General features: G+C 48.7%; 1 protein-coding gene across 9 annotated transcripts in view; it reads left to right on the plus strand.

The window, feature by feature from the left end:
• The window catches only part of GGTA1 (glycoprotein alpha-galactosyltransferase 1 (inactive)), a 90139-nt gene that overhangs the window by 18764 nt on the left and 52686 nt on the right, over nt 1-18689 (plus strand). For 4 of the 9 annotated variants that reach the window (XR_003432516.1, XM_027104984.1, XM_027104985.1 and 1 more), the window contains exon 1: nt 5712-6117. The exons of 2 other annotated variants lie outside the window; for them this stretch is intronic. Coding sequence is in view for 3 of the 7 variants with exons in the window: in XM_027104984.1 (XP_026960785.1) it covers nt 5727-6117 (391 nt within the window). In the remaining 4 variants the exon portion in view is untranslated. Of the gene's footprint in view, nt 1-5711; nt 6118-18689 lie in introns of those variants that run through there. 3 more of the 9 variants (XM_027104991.1, XM_027104996.1, XM_027104994.1) reach the window with 2 other exon arrangements.

Raw genomic sequence — 18689 nt, forward strand, 5'->3', positions numbered from 1 at the left:
TGTGTGTGTGTGTGTGTGTGTGTGTGTTAGGAATCTGATTTTATTTTACTTTTTGTATGGATAGCCAGTTGCTCAGAAACACTTTTTAAAATTGTGATAAAATTTCTATAACATAAAATTCACATTTAAATGGGTAAGCCACGTTTACGTGCACAGGTCAGTGGTATTGAATGCATTCACCGTGTTGTGCCAGCCTCACTACTATCTAGTTCCAGAGTCCAGGAGGAGACCATGTATCCATTCAGCAGTCACTCTCACTCTCCCTTCCCAGCTCCTGGCAACCTCTTATTTGCCTTCTGTCTCTGTGAGTTTGCCTCTTTTGGGTATTTCCTATAAACTGAGTCATACAATACAAGGCCTTTCGTGTCTGACTTATTTCACTCAGCATAATGTTTTCAAGGTTCATCCATGTGGTAGTGTGAATCAGTATTTCATTCCTTTTTATGCCGAATAATACTCCATTGCATGGATGTACCACGTTTTATTTATCCAGTCATTGCTTGAAGGACACTTGGGTTGCTTCCACTTTTCTGCTACTGTAAATAGCAATGCTATGAACATTCCTGTACAAATTTTTGTTTGCACACCTGTTTCCAATTCTTTTGGGTCCAGCAACACTTTCTGAAGTCTGTTCTTCCCCTGCTGATCTGCAGTCCCACTTCTGGTCGACACTGAGTTTCCACATGTGTGTGGGTCTCTTTCTATGCTCCTTATTCTGTCCCCGTGGTCCAAAAATCCATCCTGGCACCAACCCTACACTGTTAGAGTGATGCTGAAGCTTTCCAGCACATACTTATGGCTCTTTTTCCTCCCACCTAGAGACCTTTGCACATGGCTCTGCTTGGGTCACTCTCCCTCAAGTCTTCATCTAGCCAACTCCTCCTTCTCCTGGTCTCAAGGTCCTGTGCACCCTGTATTTATCCCTCAGAGCCCTGATCACAATGGTCCTGAAATCATTGATTGGGTGGGTCTTGGTTTAATGTCTGGGCTGCAGACTCCTCCAGGGCTATAATGCTGTCTCGCTTGTTTGCCTGGATGTCCTCAGCTTGAAGAACAGGGGCTGACAGATAGTAGGGTCCCAATAAGTATTTGTTAAAAGAATGAAGGAGGTAAGGGAGAAAGGTCTTCTGGCCCCAGAGCACTTTGGTCATACCTAGAGAGAAGGTTGAACGAAATTACTTAAATTGCCTGTGCCTCGGCTTTCTTCCCTGGAAAATGGGGATGTGATTAGGGTGTGCAGAGGATGAAGTGAGCTCAGGTGTGTTCGAGGCGCTTGGAGCAAAGCCTAGCAAGTGATCAGAGCTACCTGCGTTTACCTGCCCCGCACTTCGCCTCCGTGAACTCCTCGAACTCCGGTGATGATCCTGTAGGCTCTAAAGCCTTTTCTCTAACAGTTGTCCCATTTTGATTTTGCCCCTCCTATGAACTAGTCATCTTATTCCCGTTCAGTATATGTTGCAAAGGAGTCTCAGATGGGAAGAACGACTCATCTAAGGCCTTAAACCTAGAAGCCCTGATCCCAAAGCTAACGTATGTAATCTTGAAGCTGTTTTCCAGCTCAGCGATCCAGTCGCTGGAACTGCCAGTTAGATTTTGAGAACTATATATAGCTCCTCCCAAAACAAAACAAGACCAAACAACAACAACAGCAACAACAAAAAACCCTTCCAGATCCATAGTATTGACTTAAATTATTTTTATTTTATTGTTACTGAAATAGGTATAAACCTGAAATTAAGCAGGAAGTCCTCATGCTCAGAGCTCTATAAACAAACCATAAAACCAAAACAAAATTTCTACGTAGATACAAACACAACCTCAAAACCAATAGAATCCAAACTAACAGCATTAAATTAATGTGACTGATGATGTGTTGCTGAAATCAAATCTCTTGCACCAAGTTTAATGGTAGCAGAGTGATGTTTTTACATGTCTCATCTCCTGTGTCATCATCTTCTTTTTTCTTAACATCTTCATTGGAGTATAAATGCTTTACATTGTTGTGTTAGTTGCTGCTGTATAACAAAGTGAATCAGTTATACGTATACATATATCCCCATATCCCCGCCCTCTTGCATCTCCCTCTCACCCTCCCTATCCCACCCCTCTAGGTGGTCACGAAGCACCGAGCTGATCTCCCTGTGCTATGCAGCTGCTTCCCACTAGCTATCTATTTTACACTTGGTAGTGTATATATGTCCATGCCACTCTCTCACCTCTTCCCAGCTTACCCTTCCCCCTCCCCGTGTCCTCAAGTCCATTCTCTATGTCCGTGTCTTTATTCCTGTCCTGCCCCTAGGTTCTTCAGAACAATTTTTTCGTTTTTTTTTTTAAGGAACAAGGATGTATTGTATAGCATGGGGAATTACAGCCTTTTTTTTTTTTTAACATCTTTATTGGAGTATAATTGCTTTACAACGGTGTGTTAGCTTCTGCTCTATAACAAAGTGAATCAGCTATACATATACATATATCCCCATATCCCCTCCCTCTTGCATCTCCCTCCCACCCTCCCTATCCCACCCCTCTAGGTGGTCACAAAGCACCGAGCTGATCTCCCTGTGCTATGCGGCTGCTTCCCACTAGCTATCTATTTTACATTTGGTAGTGTATATATGTCCATGCCACTCTCTCACTTCGTCCCAGCTTACCCTTCCCCCTCCCCGTGTCCTCAAGTCCATTCTCTACATCTGCATCTTTATTCCTGTCCTAGGTTCTTCAGAACCTTTTTTTTTTTAGATTCCATATATATGTGTTAGCATATGGTATTTGTTTTTCTCTTTCTGACTTACTTCACTCTGTATGACAGTCTCTAGGTCCATCCACCTCACTACAAATATCTCAATTTCAATTCTTTTTATGGCTGAGTAATATTCCATTGTATATATGTGCCACATCTTCTTTATTCATTCGTCTGTCGATGGACACTTAGGTTGCTTCCATGTCCTGGCTATTGTAAATAGAGCTCCAATGAACACTGAGGTACATGATTCTTTTTGAATTATGGTTTTCTCAGGGTATATGCCCAATAGTGGGATTGCTGGGTCATATGGTAGTTCTATTGTTAGTTTTCTAAACTGTTCTCCATAGTGGCTGTATCAATATACATTCCCACCAACAGTGCAAGAAGGTTCCCTTTTCTCCACACCATCTCCAGCATTTATAGTTTGCAGATTTTTTGATGATGGCCATTCTGACCAGTGTGAGGTGATACCTCATTTTAGTTTTGATTTGCATTTCTCTAATGATTAGTGATGTTGAGCATCCTTTCATGTGTTTGTTGGCAACCTGTATATCTTCTTCGGAGAAATGTCTATTTACGTCTTCTGCCCATTTTGGGATTGGGTTGTTTGTTTTTTTGATACTGAGCTGCATGAGCTGCTTGTATATTTTGGAGATTAATCCTTCGTCAGTTGCTTTGTTGGCAAATATTTTCTCCCATTCTGAGGGTTGTCTTTTTGTCTTGTTTATGGTTTCCTCTGCTGTGCAAAAGATTTTAAGTTTCATCAGGTCCCATTTGTTTATTTTGGTTTTTATTTCCATTCCTCTAGGAGGTGGGTCAAAAAGGATCGTGCTGTGATTTATGTCATAGAGTGTTGTGCCTAAGTTTTCCTCTAAGAGTCTTATAGTGTCTGGCCTTACATTTAGGTCTTTAATCCATTTTGAGTTTATTTTTGTGCATGGTGTTAGGGAGTGTTCTAATTTCATTCTTTTACGCGTAGCTGTCCAGTTTTCCCAGCACTGCTTATTGAAGAGGTTGTCTTTTCTCCACTGTATATTCTTGCCTCCTTTATCAAAGATAAGTTGACCATATGTGCATAGTTTTATCTCTGGGCTTTCTATCCTGTTCCATTGATCTATATTTCTGTTTTTGTGTCAGTACCGAACTCTTTTGATTACTGTAGCTTTGTAGTATAGTGTGAAGTCAGGGAGCCTGAGTCCTCCAGCTCCGTTTTTCTTCCTCAAGATTGCTTTGGCTATTCAGGGTCTTCTGTGTTTCCATACAAATTGTGAAATTTTTTGTTCTAGTTCTGTGAAAAATGCCAGTGGTAGTTTGATAGGGATTGCATTGAATCTGTAGATTGCTTTGGGTAGTATAGTCATTTTCACAATGTTGATTCTTCCAATCCAAGAACATGGTATATCTCTCCATCTGTTTGTATCATCTTTAATTTCTTTCATCAGTGTCTTATAGTTTTCTGCATACGTGTCTTTTGTCTCCTTAGGTAGGTTTATTCCTAGGTATTTTATTCTTTTTGTTGCAGTGGTAAATGGGAGTGTTTCCTTAATTTCTCTTTCAGATTTTTCATCATTAGTGTATAGGAATGCGAGAGATTTCTGTGCATTAATTTTGTATCCTGCTACTTTACCAAATTCATTGATTAGCTCTAGTAGTTTTCTGGTAGCATCTTTAAGATTAGAATTACTGTCATAGTTTCCTTTAAAAAAAAAAACAAACAAACTCATTTATTATCCAGTTTGATGGGCTGAGCAATTTAAACAATCCATTCTCAAATGCAATAATGAAAATTGGGAAATAATACACTTGGTATGACATCACTCATTGTATATTTACAGTGATACTCACCACGAATGAACTATTACAAGTGACTTCTCCAAAGACAATCATGGAGCATTTTATGCTTTTGCAAAGTATTTATTGTACTGATTGCCATGGAACTCCTCCTTCCTGAGCCACTGTGTGGGGTTGATGATTCAATTCTCCCACTGTTTACTCCACTGTGCCCATCAGGAAACTTTGTTCTCCCAAGCTCCAAGACCTCACCTGGCCCCCTGCAGCCTCTGTGTATCCTTCAAGTATTCATTCAGGCCTCTGTTCTTTTCTCATTAGCACGAAACAATTAAAATTATACACCACACCCAGGCTCTGTGCCATTTTCATGGTGTCAAATTATAGTTCCAATGCATTAAAATACTTGAGAAGCTAATTTCTTAGTCTCTGAAATTGAAGTTCAATGGCAGATGATCCTGGCAAAAGAAAATGTTGAGTTTTGCACCAGCAAAATAGATGGTCTGGGAGCCCAAGAAGTGAGGTGACCGTCGTGGTTACCAGTGTAGGACTAAATGAGCCGGATGTACCTGCATCAACTCACCAGAGTGAATGGTTGTCATACAGGCCACAGAAGCACAAACTCTGAAATAGATTTTTTTTTTCTTTAGTTTCCTTCTAAAATAATTCTAGTAGAGAACCCCAGGGCGTGTATAGAGTCCTGTCTGAGAAACTCTGGGCCCAAAGACCACTAAGTCTGCGAACAAACCCGGGCAGGGGCCGCGCTAGGTGCCCAGTGACCAGCCCCTCCAGTCGGGAGCTCAGGACTTGGAGGACTTGGGTCGGGGGGAGCTCAGAACTTGACGGGGGGGTGGGGGGGCTCCAGCGAGAGCAGCTCCAGCCCGCAGGCCTGTCGCTGTCTACCTCTGCGCCCTTCCTTCCCCAGGAAACAAATGGTAGATCAGACCTCCCAGGCTCTCCGCTCCCCCCGTGTTTGGCGGGGCGCCAGGGCACCGGGGCCCCTTCCTGCGGTAAGGGGAGACAGACCCCACCCCACCCTCCGATGCTCCGGGTCCCCGCCACCCCTCCCCCACCCCTCCCCCACCCCTCCCCCACCACGTGCAGGCCCGGGAAGGCAAAGAGGCCCAGCCACCGTCACCAGGGATTTTCTTTTCTTTTTTTTGCTGGTTTCAGGCTTTTTTCTGCCTGAGTGAAAATGAAACAAACACCCCCTGCGCCTCCCCGCCACCAGACACACACGCACACCGGCAGTCGTGCACTCGTGCGCCCAGCCTCCCAGCCGCCGTGTCCGGGGCGGGACCCTCTCTGCACAAACAGCCGCGGGCCGGGCCGAGCGGGGAGCGCGCCGCCCGCTGCCCAACGCCCGCCCGCTTCCTCGCGCCTCTGCCCGCCGCGCGCTGCCCGCCGCCCCGGAGGAGCGCCCGGCGGCCGGCCGGCCCGAGCGCAGGCGGCACACCCCGCCCCGGCACGCCCCGCCGGGCTCGGGCAGAGGCAGCGCGCCGACTGTTCGGGCAGCCGAGGACGACGCCGGGGCCGGGAGCCGAGGCGCAGGTCAGCCCCGAGCGCGCCCAGCTTCTGCGGATCAGGTGGGTCCCGCGGGGCGCCGCCCGAGCCCCCAGAGGCCGCGAGCCGAGCCCGGCCCGGCCCTGGGCGGCGGGCGCCGAGTGAGGGCGGCGCGGGGAGAGGACGGGCCACCGCGCTGGCCCTGCCCTGTTGCTGCCCTGCCTGTGTCCCCGCTTTTGTTCTTGTCGCTACCACTGCGCCCTACTCCGACCCCGTTTCTGTCCCCGCCTCTGCCCAGCCTTCCAGACTCGGGCCAGAAGGGCCGCGGGGTGGGCTTCCCACGGGGTTCGCGAGGTGGAGGCGGGAGAGGGCAGGCTCAGGGGGCGCGGAGCTGGACCACCGAGGAAGTCTCGAAAGGAGAGAGGGTTCTGCCCCCGTGTATGGAGCAGGGTGGGGGAAGGGCTCCATCGCCCAGGACCAGATGGGAAGAGGATGCCTCCGGGAAGGGGGAGCCTGGGAGGGTGAAGTGAGGGGCGCAGGAACCCCCGAGAGCCGGGGCACGGAGCGGGAGAGGTCGGGGAGCTCAGAGAGCCGAGGAGCAACCCAACACCCAGCACCGGTAAAGTTTCAAACGTTGTAACTTTGGCAGCTACCAGGCCTGCTGCATCGGGGTGATGGGAGGCGAAGCCCTTCAGGTCTTCAAACCACCACGTTCCCACTCAAAGGGACACCACTCCGCGTTTGAAAATGGCAGAAAAACAGCTAAACAGAGTGATTGCACAAACTCTTGAAAGGCGTCCAAGAAACAGTAAAGTGGAAAAAAATGTCAGCGCGCGAAGAGAGAAAGCAGAGCGACTTGAGATTCCCCAATCTTCCCGCGGGCCAGGGAGGGAGGGAGGGAGGCGCGGAGGCTGTCGGCGAGCTCGCTCCTCCCCCAGGAGAGACCCGAGACCCCGGCGGCTGCGTTTGTAGCTCTGCTTGTCGTTTGCGCTCCTTCTGGCCGCTGAGCAGGCCTTGCTGCCTCCTTCATTTACTTAGAAATAGGTGGGTCTCAGGGGGCAGGAAGTACGGGGTGAGGGTGGGGGGAGTCCTGGCCTCGCTGCCTCCTAGCCGGGAAACCCTTTCCCAGGGAGAGCCTCAGTTTCCATAACTACGAAATAGAGATACTGCAGTGAGTAAAGAAATGCCAAGTGCCAAGGGGCTGTGTATGTGCGTGTGTGTGGGCGCGCGTGTGTACGTAGGGGAAGGATGTGGATGGTCTGTTGTACTTCTGCGCTTCTTTGGCTAAACTCAGCACTTTTTACCTTGCTCGGAGTTAATTCTGGGTGTACCTTGCCTCCCCTACCAGGCTGGGGGGCAGGTGCAGATTCCCAGTTATTGTTACATGTAACAGGTACGCAATGACTGAATAAGGCAGAGCTGAAAAAGTCCCTAGGGTTTACCCGGTCAGGGAGATTTAAAACTCTGCCCCAGAGAAGACTAGGGTCCTCGCTCAAGGGGCACCATGGTGGGGGAGGGGAGCCTAGGCGGCAGGGCTCTGGTCCTTACCTTCCCTCTTCCAGGCAGAACCGGTTCAGTTCTGCCTTTGCCTCTTCTATATATTAGGAAACCCCAGAGGCTGTTTTTGGTATCAGATTCTTCAGATCCAGTCTGATCTGGCAATCTTTGGTGGAGAAACTAAATCTAGAGGTGCGCACGGTGATTTGGGCAAGATCCGCCAGTGGCCAGGCCTAGCCAGGAAACCTGTCTCCTTAGTCCTAGGTCAGCAATGCCTTTTCCTGGCCCTGGTGGCTCTGAGCCACCGGCTCACCTCTGAGCACCAACCAGCCTAGACCCTAACTCCAGGGCCCCAGGGCCGCCTCCCTACCCTTGAGGGAGAAGAAGCCCAGGAGTCTCATCCTTTGAGCTTTTCCAGGCCTTCAGTGGGCCTTTCACATGCAAGTTGGTTTCACAGGCTGAGGTCAAAAGAATTAGGTTCTCCAGAAACTAGTCAGCACACTGCCCCTTTCTTAGCCCAGCCCAACAGGTATCGTGGACCTCCTTTATAGTTGGGGAGATGAAGGTACAGAGAGGTCAAGTAACTCGCTCGTGGGCACTCAACTCCTAAATTGCAGCCAGGATTTGAAAGCAGCTCTGTCTGGCTCTAAGGCTTCTGCTCTTTGCATTACATCATCTCTCATGATGGCTAGAGAACAGCTAATGGACAGATGTCATTGAGATGGGGGCAAGGGTGAGGGGAGAATGGCCGAAAGGGGGGCTGGGTTAAGGGGGAGGCTGGACATTAATATAGGTGCATTCACAGCGTAAATATAATTATTGATATATTTGAACTGAATGTGTTTTCTGCCCTGTACATTGTCTTTATTTTAGCTTTTATTTTCTAGACACTTTAGAATTATTTTCTTTTCCTAATTTTTAACTGAAGTATAATTTCCATATGATAAAATCCACAGACGGTAAGTATTGGGTTCAACAAGTTTTGAAAGCTGTTTGCACCTATGTAACCACCACCCAAAATGAGATATGAAATATTTGCATCATCTTAGAAAGTTCCCATTTCCAATGAATTTTCCTTCTGCCCTTCCAAGCAACCATTTTCTGATTTTCCTCACCATTGATCGATTTTGCCTGCTCCTGGACCTCACATAAATGGAACCATACTGTGTGTCTCTTTCACGTCTGGCTTATTTCACTCAACCTGATGTTTGTTAAATTCACCTGTGTTATTGTGTATATGAGTAGTTTGTTCCTTTTCAGTGCTGAGTCGTATTCTATTTTATGGATATACCATCATTTGCGTATTTATTCTCCTGCTGATGAATATTTGGGTTATTTCCAATCTGGGCTAGTCTTTCTTTCTTTCTTTCTTTTTTATTTTTGGCTGCATTGGGTCTTTGTTGCTGCGTGCAGGCTTTCTCTAGTTTTGCCGAGCAGGGACTACTCTTCATTGAGGTACACAGGCTTCTCACTGCAGTGTCTTCTCTTGTTGCAGAGCATGGGCTCTAGACACGCGGGCTCAGTAGTCGTAGCGCACAGGCTTAGTTGCTCCGCAGCACGTGGGATCTTCCCAGACCAGGGATCAAACCCGTGTCCCCTGCATTGGCAGGTGGATTCTTAACCACTGCGCCACCAGGGAAGTCCCTGGACTATTATTTCTGGTAGAAATCTTTTGTGGTCATTTGTTATAACTTAGAAGTGAAATTGTTGGGTCATAGAGTATACCATTTTACATCCCCACAGCGATGTATACGACATAATTATTCCACATCCTTGACAATATTTGGTATTGTCTGTCTCTTAAATTTTTTTTAAACTTTTTTTTTTTTTGCAGTACACGGGCCTCTCACTGTTGTGGCCTTTCCTGTTGCGGAGCACAGGCTCCGGACGCACAGGCCCAGCGGCCATGGCTCACAGGCCCAGCCGCTCCGCGGCATGTGGGATCTTCCCAGACCGGGGCACGAACCCATGTTCCCTGCATCAGCAGGCGGACTCTCAACCGCTGCGCCACCAGGGAAGCCCTGTCTTTTTTTATTTTAGCCATTTTAGTGCCTGGATAATGGTGTCTTATACCTTCTGTTTTTTGGGTTTTTTTTTTTTGCGGTACACTGGCCTCTCACTGTTGTGGTCTCTCCCGTTGTGGAGCACAGGCTCCGGACACGCAGGCCCAGCGGCCATGGCTCACGGGCCCAGCCGCTCCGCGGCATGTGGGATCCTCCCGGACCGGGGCACGAACCTGCGTCCCCTGCATCGGCAGACAGACTCTCAACCACTGCGCGACCAGGTATGCCCCTATACCTTCTGTATTTATGATGGAATTATAAGAGTTCTTGAGGAACACAACATGATCGGGGCAAAGAATATGAAACAAGATGGTGGTGTGGAGGCCACTGTGAGCCATGACTCCAGAGGGAAGGAACCAAATGGTGGCTGGAATTGTGACCTTAGGAATAGGAATTTACGAGCTCGGGAGAGCTCTCTATATATCAACTGAGATTTAAAGATCTGGTCCTTGTGCTCTATAAATACACAAGCTGACTCATGCTCATGGCTTTAAATGCTACCTGTATAGCAATCATCTTTACCTCCAGTTCAGATCTCTGTTGTAGGCTCCCAAGTCACATGTTTTTCTTGTTTTTTGGGGTTTTTTTTTGCGGTATGCGGGCCTCTCACTGTTGTGGTCTCTCCCGTTGCGGAGCACAGGCTCCGGACGCGCAGGCCCAGCGGCCATGGCTCACGGGCCCAGCCGCTCCGCGGCATGTGGGATCCTCCCGGACCGGGGCACGAACCTGTGTCCCCTGCATCGGCAGGCGGACTCTCAACCACTGCGCCACCAGGGAAGCCCCCCAAGTCACGTGTTTAACTGCCCTTTGGGTATCCCTTCTTGGATGTCTCAAAGGCACTGCAGACTGGACAAATCTAGAACAGAATTCATTATCTCCTGTTGGCTTTTTGTCGTGGGTCATTGGATGGTGCCACTAGCTGAAAGAATATGGAAAGAGGAATGCCTGAGGTTGGGCAGGGAGATACTGAATTTAGTTCCAAGCTAAATGGTGTGGAGCAGTCAAGGAAGATAAAGACTGGGTTGCACTGGGCAGTTAGGAGATTACTGAAATATACTGCAAGTGGTTTTGGTGGAGTGGAGGGCAGGTAAGCTAGATTGCTGGTAGGTGAGAGAGAAAGAACTGGAGATGGTGAGTAGAGTCAACTCTTTGAAGAAGTTTGTTTGAGAAAGTCAGAGGAGGGATTGAGCTATAGTTGGAGGAAGACAGGGTGAAGAATAGGACTTTAGGATGGAAAAGATAAGTGAGATATAGGCTCAGGGGAAGGATTTAGTCCAGGAGAGGGAAGGAATGGCTAATACAGCAAGGTGCTGGGAGGAGTAGGAGGGAGTGGGGAGGGTTGGCTTTGAAAAAAGATGGAGAAGCTTCATCAACTACAAAATTGTCTGTTGACTCTCCATGTGGACAACTCCTAATCATGACGTGTGAGGTTCTTCACCACCTGCTTCCATCTCATCTCATATATATAGTGTATATCAGTTAGCTTTTGCTGCATAACAAACATCCCCCCCAACGCATAGTTTATGACCGCAAAGGTTTATTTATTACTCACACTACACGTCAGCTGGAGGGCAGTTGCAACTGCATGGTTTTGTAGATCTGCTCTGGGTGCCAGCCAGCCGGAATATCTGCTCCCTGTATCTTCTCCTCCCAGGACCCAGGCTGAAGCTGCTGCTTCTACCTGTTATCTGTTATTTTATGGTGAGAGCTGGAGGAAGAAAGAGATGATGTGATGCTTCTTAAAGTCTCTGAACTGGCTCATGATCACTTCTACCCATATTCCTTTGGTCATAGCCAGTCATATGACCAAGTCCAAAGTCAGTGGGACGGAGATATATGTCCTCTACCTATTGGCCTGGAGTGGATACTTGGGAACAGCAATCCACATATATTTGTTAGAAACTCCTTCACACAGGTCCCCGCCTATCTTCATCTCTCCAAACTAATCCCCGTCACACTGCTCTTTGGTACCATTGTTCCCCTTTCCTGAAGCATGGCAATGGCCTTTCAAGTCTCTATATCCCTCTATCTAGGCATCATCACCCCCGCCCCCGCCCCTGACCCAGCTGCCCCTGCTGAGTTGGTGTGCAGCTCTTTTAACCTGGACCCTGCTGCTGTGTGCTCCCTGTTCTCTGCTCCAGACTCGCACCCTCCCGCACACCCTCTCCCTGCAGCCCAAGTCCTCTTTCTAGACACCAAATTGATTGGCATTTTCCATCTTTCCAAGGCTCCCCTTTGCTCTCAGGATAAAGCACATGTCCCTTTAGGTGACATCCAAGGTCTTTGAAATTCTCATCCCTCACCACCCCACCCCTTGGAACTTCTGCTCCAGCCTGAGGGAATGACTGCAATTCCGGAAGCCCGCTCTGGGCTTTTCCCCATGCTGCTCCCTCTGCTTAGAACACCCTCCCCGCCTCCCCTGCAAGCCCACTCACAGACTCCTACTCATCCTTCAAGAGCCCCACAAACCTACTCACAGAATCCCACTCATCCTTCAAGACCCAGCTTAACCATCACCCTCTCTGAGATGGCAGTCTCTTCATCCTGCCCCCCATGAATTAGGCATTCCCTTTCCTCCCGCCAGGTCTCTGGGCATCCTGCAGTACACACCCCAGATACATTCTGTCGCATGTCATCATTCCTCCCCTCCTCGATTATAAGCTGCTGGAGCACACTGTGCACATGACTACAGTGCTCTTTACCTGGCCCACGCTGCTGGCTAAGAGTGGCCTCTGGAGGCCCACTGCCTGAGTTTGCACCATAATGCCTGTCAGACGTGGGGCAAAATACCTCCCCTCTCAGCCTGGGCTGAAAGGTCTGCTGATAAAAGCTTCACCCTCAGTCCTGCGAGACGGAGGCCATGTAGGCCAGTCTGGGAAATCAAAAAGTAATGTACAGGGCTTCCCTGGTGGCGCAGTGGTTGAGAGTCCGCCTGCCGATGCAGGGGACACGGGTTCGTGCCCCGGTCCGGGAGGAACCCACATGCCGCGGAGCGGCTGGGCCCGTGAGCCATGGCCGCTGAGCCTGCGCGTCCGGAGCCTGTGCTCCGCAACGGGAGAGGCCACAACAGTGACAGGCCCGCGTACCGCAAAAAAAAAAAAAAAAAAAGTACATTTGGACTGTGGACTGAAGGCAAAGGGGTCATCATTTAGTATACTTAACTCAATTATTTATAAAAGTCCTTGCAGGAACTTCCCTGGCAGTCCAGTAGTTAAGACTTTGCCTTCCAATGCAGGGGGTGCGGGTTCGATCCCTGGTCGGGGAGCTAAGATTCCACATGGCTCACGGCCAAAAAACCAAAACATAAAACAGAAGCAATAAGAAGAAAAAAAAAAAAAAGAAGCAATATTGTAACAGATTCAATAAAGACTTTGAAAATGGTCCACATCAAAAAAATCTAAATAAATAAATAAAGTCCTTGCAGTTCTAAAAAGGGGAAGTAAAAATATGTCATCGAAATCTCCAGCCAAGGAGCTAATCTGCTCACCTTGTCTCAACGCTGGCGTGGAGGCCACAGTCCTCAGCTGCCTACGGTCAGGCTGTGGCTCTTGGCAGCAGGGTGGAGACCCGAGGCAGTGTGCTTACGTTTTGTGTCCCAGGGGAAACCGCACCCAGGCGTTCTCCAGGGAGCTGGTGTAGGGCCTGTCTTTCCTGCAGTGCCTGTCTCAGGCCGTGTGTGGTGGGCAGATGTGAAGGGCAGGCGAAAGCGTGGAGCTGCTGCTTGGGCCAGGTCCCAACTGGAGAGTGAGTGATCTGAGACAGAAGGAGCACATCCGGGAAGGCAGAGGGGGAAAGGATTTCTAGAAGGATGTGGTCAAGAGGGTTGCATGGCTGAGAGGATGGATAGAGGATTGGGCCCTGGAAGAGGTCGGCTGGCTATGGGTTGATCGCAAGAGTCTGGAGGGAACGGAAAAATACTGTAGAGTTGTTCTTACCAGAGGTCCCTACACTAGTGGACAGTTAGACAAGTGAGATCGTATATCCACCTTGCTTGAGGCTCACAGAAGCCCTGTGAAGTCGGCAAAGCAGGAGTTATCCCCCCATTTTACATGTGGGGAAACTGAGGCTTAGAGTTTTGATCTTTTGGCCAAAGTCTCTCAAGAACGAAGTGGCAGAACTGAGGCATGAAAGCCCAGTCTTGACTCCACACCTGATTTGGCTTGGAGACTCTGGTGGGCTGCGGGCAGGGGGAGTGAAGGTGATTCTGAAGGGGGGCCAGGGTGCTGGGGCACAGATCCATGCCCAGCCCAGCTGAGGGCTCCTGCCTGGCTCAGCCCAAAATTAGCCAGAGAGAGTGAAAAGTAGCAGCTGGAAGAGGTTGGAGAGAGAGAGGTAAGGTCTTGTAATTAGTTTTATTTATTTGGCTGTGCTGGGTTTTAGTTGTGGCATGCAGACTCTTAGTTGCGGCGTGCGAACTCTTAGCTGCGGCATGTGTGTGGGATCTAGTTCCCCGACCAGGGATCGAACCCGGGCGCCCTCCACTGGGAGCGTGGAGTCTGGACCACCAGGGAAGTCCCTTATGATTAAGGGACTTACATTAAGTTCTTAATAAAAGTTTCAAACTCCTTCCCAGTCTGGGTGTTCTTATCTTCTGTAGACTTGCTTCACGTGCCCTGGACTTGGCCCCATATGGGGGGTGGGAGGGACACTAAAAAGAGCTTTGGGCTGAAGGTGAGTTCTTCTCGCCCCGCTGAAGCTGGTGCTGCCGGCAGCAGGAGCTGTCGGAGCCTCAGCTTCTCTGTCAACAAAACGATACAAGGCTATGATCTGGCCGACTTCTCTCTGAGCAATATCTGCTGTTAAACAAAACGCAGACAGGTCCAAACCAACAGGAAGTGAACATTCAAACTAAAAATGTACAAGGGAGAAGCAGCTGCTTTGGACAGAGGGATCAAGTTTTGAGCCCCCATTTGTGAGTTTGGGTACCAGGAACTGGTTCTAAAAGTTACACCTCTTGCCAAGACTCATGCTTTGAATCACATATTCATTCAACATTCACTGAGCTGCCGGAACTTCATTGACTCATTGTTAAAGCATCCAGAATTTATTGAGCGTCTGCTACGTGCCCTGCGAGACACCTGAGATTAGCAGTGAATAGAGAGGTACCATCCCTGCCCGTGCAGAGGTAGAATTTAGCTTGGGAGACAGTCATTCAACAGCCAAGTGCACAGAGAGAGCCAAGAAGGAGAAATACGGGGTGGAGGGTCACAGGGGCCTGTAGCTGTCGGGGCAAGTAGTCAGGAAGGGCTTCCCTGAGGAAGTGACCTTCAAACTGCAGCCTGCAGGGGTTAGAGGCTGAAGAGGGAAGAGTATTTCAGGCACAGGGAGGAGGCTCTGAGAAGCAATCATCCTGATCTTCCCCATGGCCGTTCCAGAATCCAGATGGCCCTGGTGTCTGGAGCGACACCGAGGAGGGAGCGAGCCTGGGGCAATGGGTCAGCTGCCCAGCGGGGTGAGGTTGTGTTTGGTAGCATCTGCAGGCAGAAGCGCAGCTGTCCTTTCTCCTCCGTCAGGGAAACCACGAGTCCTCAAGCGGCCGGCCAGCTGTCTCCGAGAGGAACTTGCCTGGCATCTGTGGGGAACGACACGACACTTTGCAAAATCAAGGGTGGGGTTTTCTCTAAGGGGAATATGGCTCCCGGAGAGCAGGGACTGGGTCTGGATTTGCTCTCGGTTGATCGATGGTTGTTTGTAGTTGGTATTTTTATTGAAAACTCTTATTTTCATATGTTAACCAGAGCTGTGCAGAGGAAGGGGGAATTAATATTCTCATGTGCAAATTGAGTGCTTAGGAATTCATTCCCTGGCATGAAAAGGCTTAGTAAACGTTTGCGGCTGGTATACTAAGAAGCACCTGAGAAGAGGCGCCGGTCAGGAGTCGTGGCTGCAGGCAGCCGAGGGAGCTTACGGCTCACCGGGGCAGAGGAGGCACGCATTGGAAGCATTTTTTGTTGTTGCTCACAGTATCCCTGGGGAAGCTGGAAAAGCAAGTTGCGCAGAGCCAGTAGAGGTTGGACAACAGACCACACAGTTAGGCTCTCCCAACAGGAGCTAATTGTAGCTTTCGCTGCCACTGGAGCTGCTGTAACATTTCACTGGCATCTGAACCTTAGCGCTGCTTCCTTATGATGCAAAGCTGACCAGGCCTGGGTCACTCTCCTGCATTCCAGGTGCAGATGAATGACCAGGGGGAGTGTTCGGCTCGTTCTGCTCTGGTGGTGGAAGAGGGTTCCTGACGCTGAGAAGTCACAAAATCCTCCAAAGTCACCAGAGATAGGGGGTCCAGTAGTGTCACAGAATCCTGCAGGTCTAAGGAGAGTCACAGGACCGCAGCTATGGGAGGGAAAAGTGTTCTGGGGAACTTCCAGAGGGGCAGCCTGGCCTTAGTCAAGTTATTGAACCCCTGAACCTCAACATTCTCTGTGTAAATGGGTTGGCGTGGATTTAAGAGATAACCTGTGTGTCTAGTGCCTGACATGGTGCTTGTTATCATTATTATTGGTAGAAGTAGTAGTAACGTCACTCCGCCGTTATCAGAACAGTTATGTTCTCGAAGGAAGAAACCCAACGTACGAAAATCTAGAGGAATTCAGAAGTGACCGCACACTTTTACACAAACAGATTCTCTGCAGGGTGTTCCTTTAAATTTTTACCTCCCCAGTATACTTAGGATAGGATTTAACTTATCAAAAATAAACCAGAGGAATGAATGCATCACCATCTTACAGACCCTTGTTAAATACTGTTGAAGAGAGCAGTTCTTTTGCAGGAATTGACAGATCTGTTTAGACTTCCGAGACTCGCTTCCTCGCTGTGGAAGCCTTAAAAAAGGAAGAGGGAAGTTCATGGCCACAGGACTGTAGCCACCGCCCTCACACACAGCCCCAGGAGGGTTGGGCTGCACCACCATACACTCTCCCCAGAAAAACAGACTCCCACAAACACAGAAGGCCTGGATTAGAGCTGGAGGCCATGGTATGCTGGTAAATGTTTCATGACCAGTTGAAAAATGAAAGCCCAGGGACTTCCCTGGTGGTGGAGTGGTTAGGACTCTACGCTTCCACTGCAGGGGGCACAGGTTTGATCCCCGCAAGCCACATGGCCAGGCCAAAAAAAAAAAAAAGAAAGCCCTGATACATGGTATTTGCCAATTCCCATAGTATAGATATTTCCACTGTGACCAGTTTCTAGCGACTACTGGAGGAGCTGGGAGCATGCTGCTGTAGAGTATTTCCCACTGTGTCTAGATACAGCAGACATAAATAACCTCAAGGGTATAGCATGTAGTAAAACAATTAGGACATGATAAGGTTTTTTGTTGTTGTTTTTTTTACATCTTTATTGGAGTAGAATTGCTTTACGATGGTGTGTTAGTTTCTGCTTTACAACAAAGTGAATCAGTTATACATATACATATGTTCCCATATCTCTTTCCTCTTGCGTCTCCCTCCCTCCCACCCTCCCTATCCCATCCCTCTAGGTGGTCACAAAGCACCTAGCTGATCTCCCTGTGCTATAAGGCTGCTTCCCACTAGCTATCTACCTTACGTTTGGTAGTGTATATATGTCCATGCCACTCTCTCACTTTGTCCCAGCTTACCCTTCTCCCTCCCCATATCCTCAAGTCCATTCTCTAGTAGGTCTGTGTCTTTATTCCTGTCTTACCCCTAGGTTCTTCATGACATTTTTTTTTCTTAGATTCCATATATATGTGTTAGCATACGGTATTTGTCTTTCTCTTTCTGATTTAGGATGTGATGAATTTTGATGATTACCTTTTTTTTTTTTTTTTTTGCGGTACGCGGGCCTCTCACTGTTGTGGCCTCTCCCGTTGCGGAGCACAGGCTCCGGACACGCAGGCTCAGCGGCCATGGCTCATGGGCCCAGCCGCTCCATGGCATGTGGAATCCTCCCGGACTGGGGCACGAACCTGTGTCCCCTGCATTGGCAGGCGGACTCTCAACCACTGCGCCACCAGGGAAGCCCCTGATGATTACCTTTTATCTTACTGTAATTCACTTAGTTGTGAGTTTATAGAATTTAATTTTTAATAATGGCTGTTGAACAACTTGCTCGCCAAGTTCCTGAAAATTTAACAACTGGCTCTTGCAAGCCAGCATGAGCCAGCTCCAGGATGCTACTGGCTTGGGAGGTCCTTGGGGACTCCAGAGGACCCAGTGAAAATAGGCCATCCCCCCAAACAGCAGTTTCCCCTACCCTCAGGCAGTCTCTAACATGCCAGCCTTTTTATTGGCTTTATTACCCTTTTCCCCACCTGAAATTATGTCTTTAATGACTTGTTAATTATAATTATTGATTTTGTATATTTGTTTACCAACTAGAATGTGAGCTCTGTGAGAACAGAAAACTTTCCTGGGTGGTTCGTTGCCAAATCCCCAGTGCTTAGAACACTGCGTGCATGTAGTTGACCCTCAATAACCATGGATCAACTGCACGAGCAGAGACAGGGCTAGGACCCTTCGAGGGTTCAAATCCTGCCTCTGCTATGAAGTGCATCTTTCTTTTTTTTTAATTGAAGTATAGTTGATTTACAATTGTTAGTTTCAGGTATACAGCAAAGTGATTCAGATATATATATATATATATACATATATATATACACACACACACACACATGTTCTTTTTTCCTTATAAGTTGTTGAAAGATATTGCGTATAGTCCCCTGTGCTGTTCAGCAGGTCCTTGTCAGTTATCTGTTTTACATACAGCAGTGTGTATATGTTAATCCCCAAAGGGTGCATGTTTCCTTGAGCCTCTTCATCTGTAAAAGAAAAGAGTTTGAGCAGAGACCCCTAGGATTCCCTTCAGGTATAAAAAGTCTCTGTACCTGACGAAGGCGTCCCTTCCCCACAGTGCAGCCAAACAGGGGTTCTCAACTGAGCATCCTCAGGGGTAAAAGGCAGTGCACTGGTTGTTAGGACCGTCGGTTTTATTCTTTTCCTCCGAGGACAGCTTTCAACACTGAGTGCAGCATGGCTTCCCTTGAGCTGCTGTGACTGGCCCCATCCAGCTGTGCAGAGAGAGCGCCAGGCCCTGCCTGTTCCGGGGCAGCAGATATTTTGAGGCCTGTGGCA

Source organism: Aethalodelphis obliquidens, unplaced genomic scaffold (genome assembly GCF_003676395.1).
Source record: "Aethalodelphis obliquidens isolate GAN/ISIS:26980383/991018 unplaced genomic scaffold, ASM367639v1 scaffold7, whole genome shotgun sequence".
NCBI classification, from domain to species: Eukaryota; Metazoa; Chordata; class Mammalia; order Artiodactyla; family Delphinidae; genus Aethalodelphis; species Aethalodelphis obliquidens.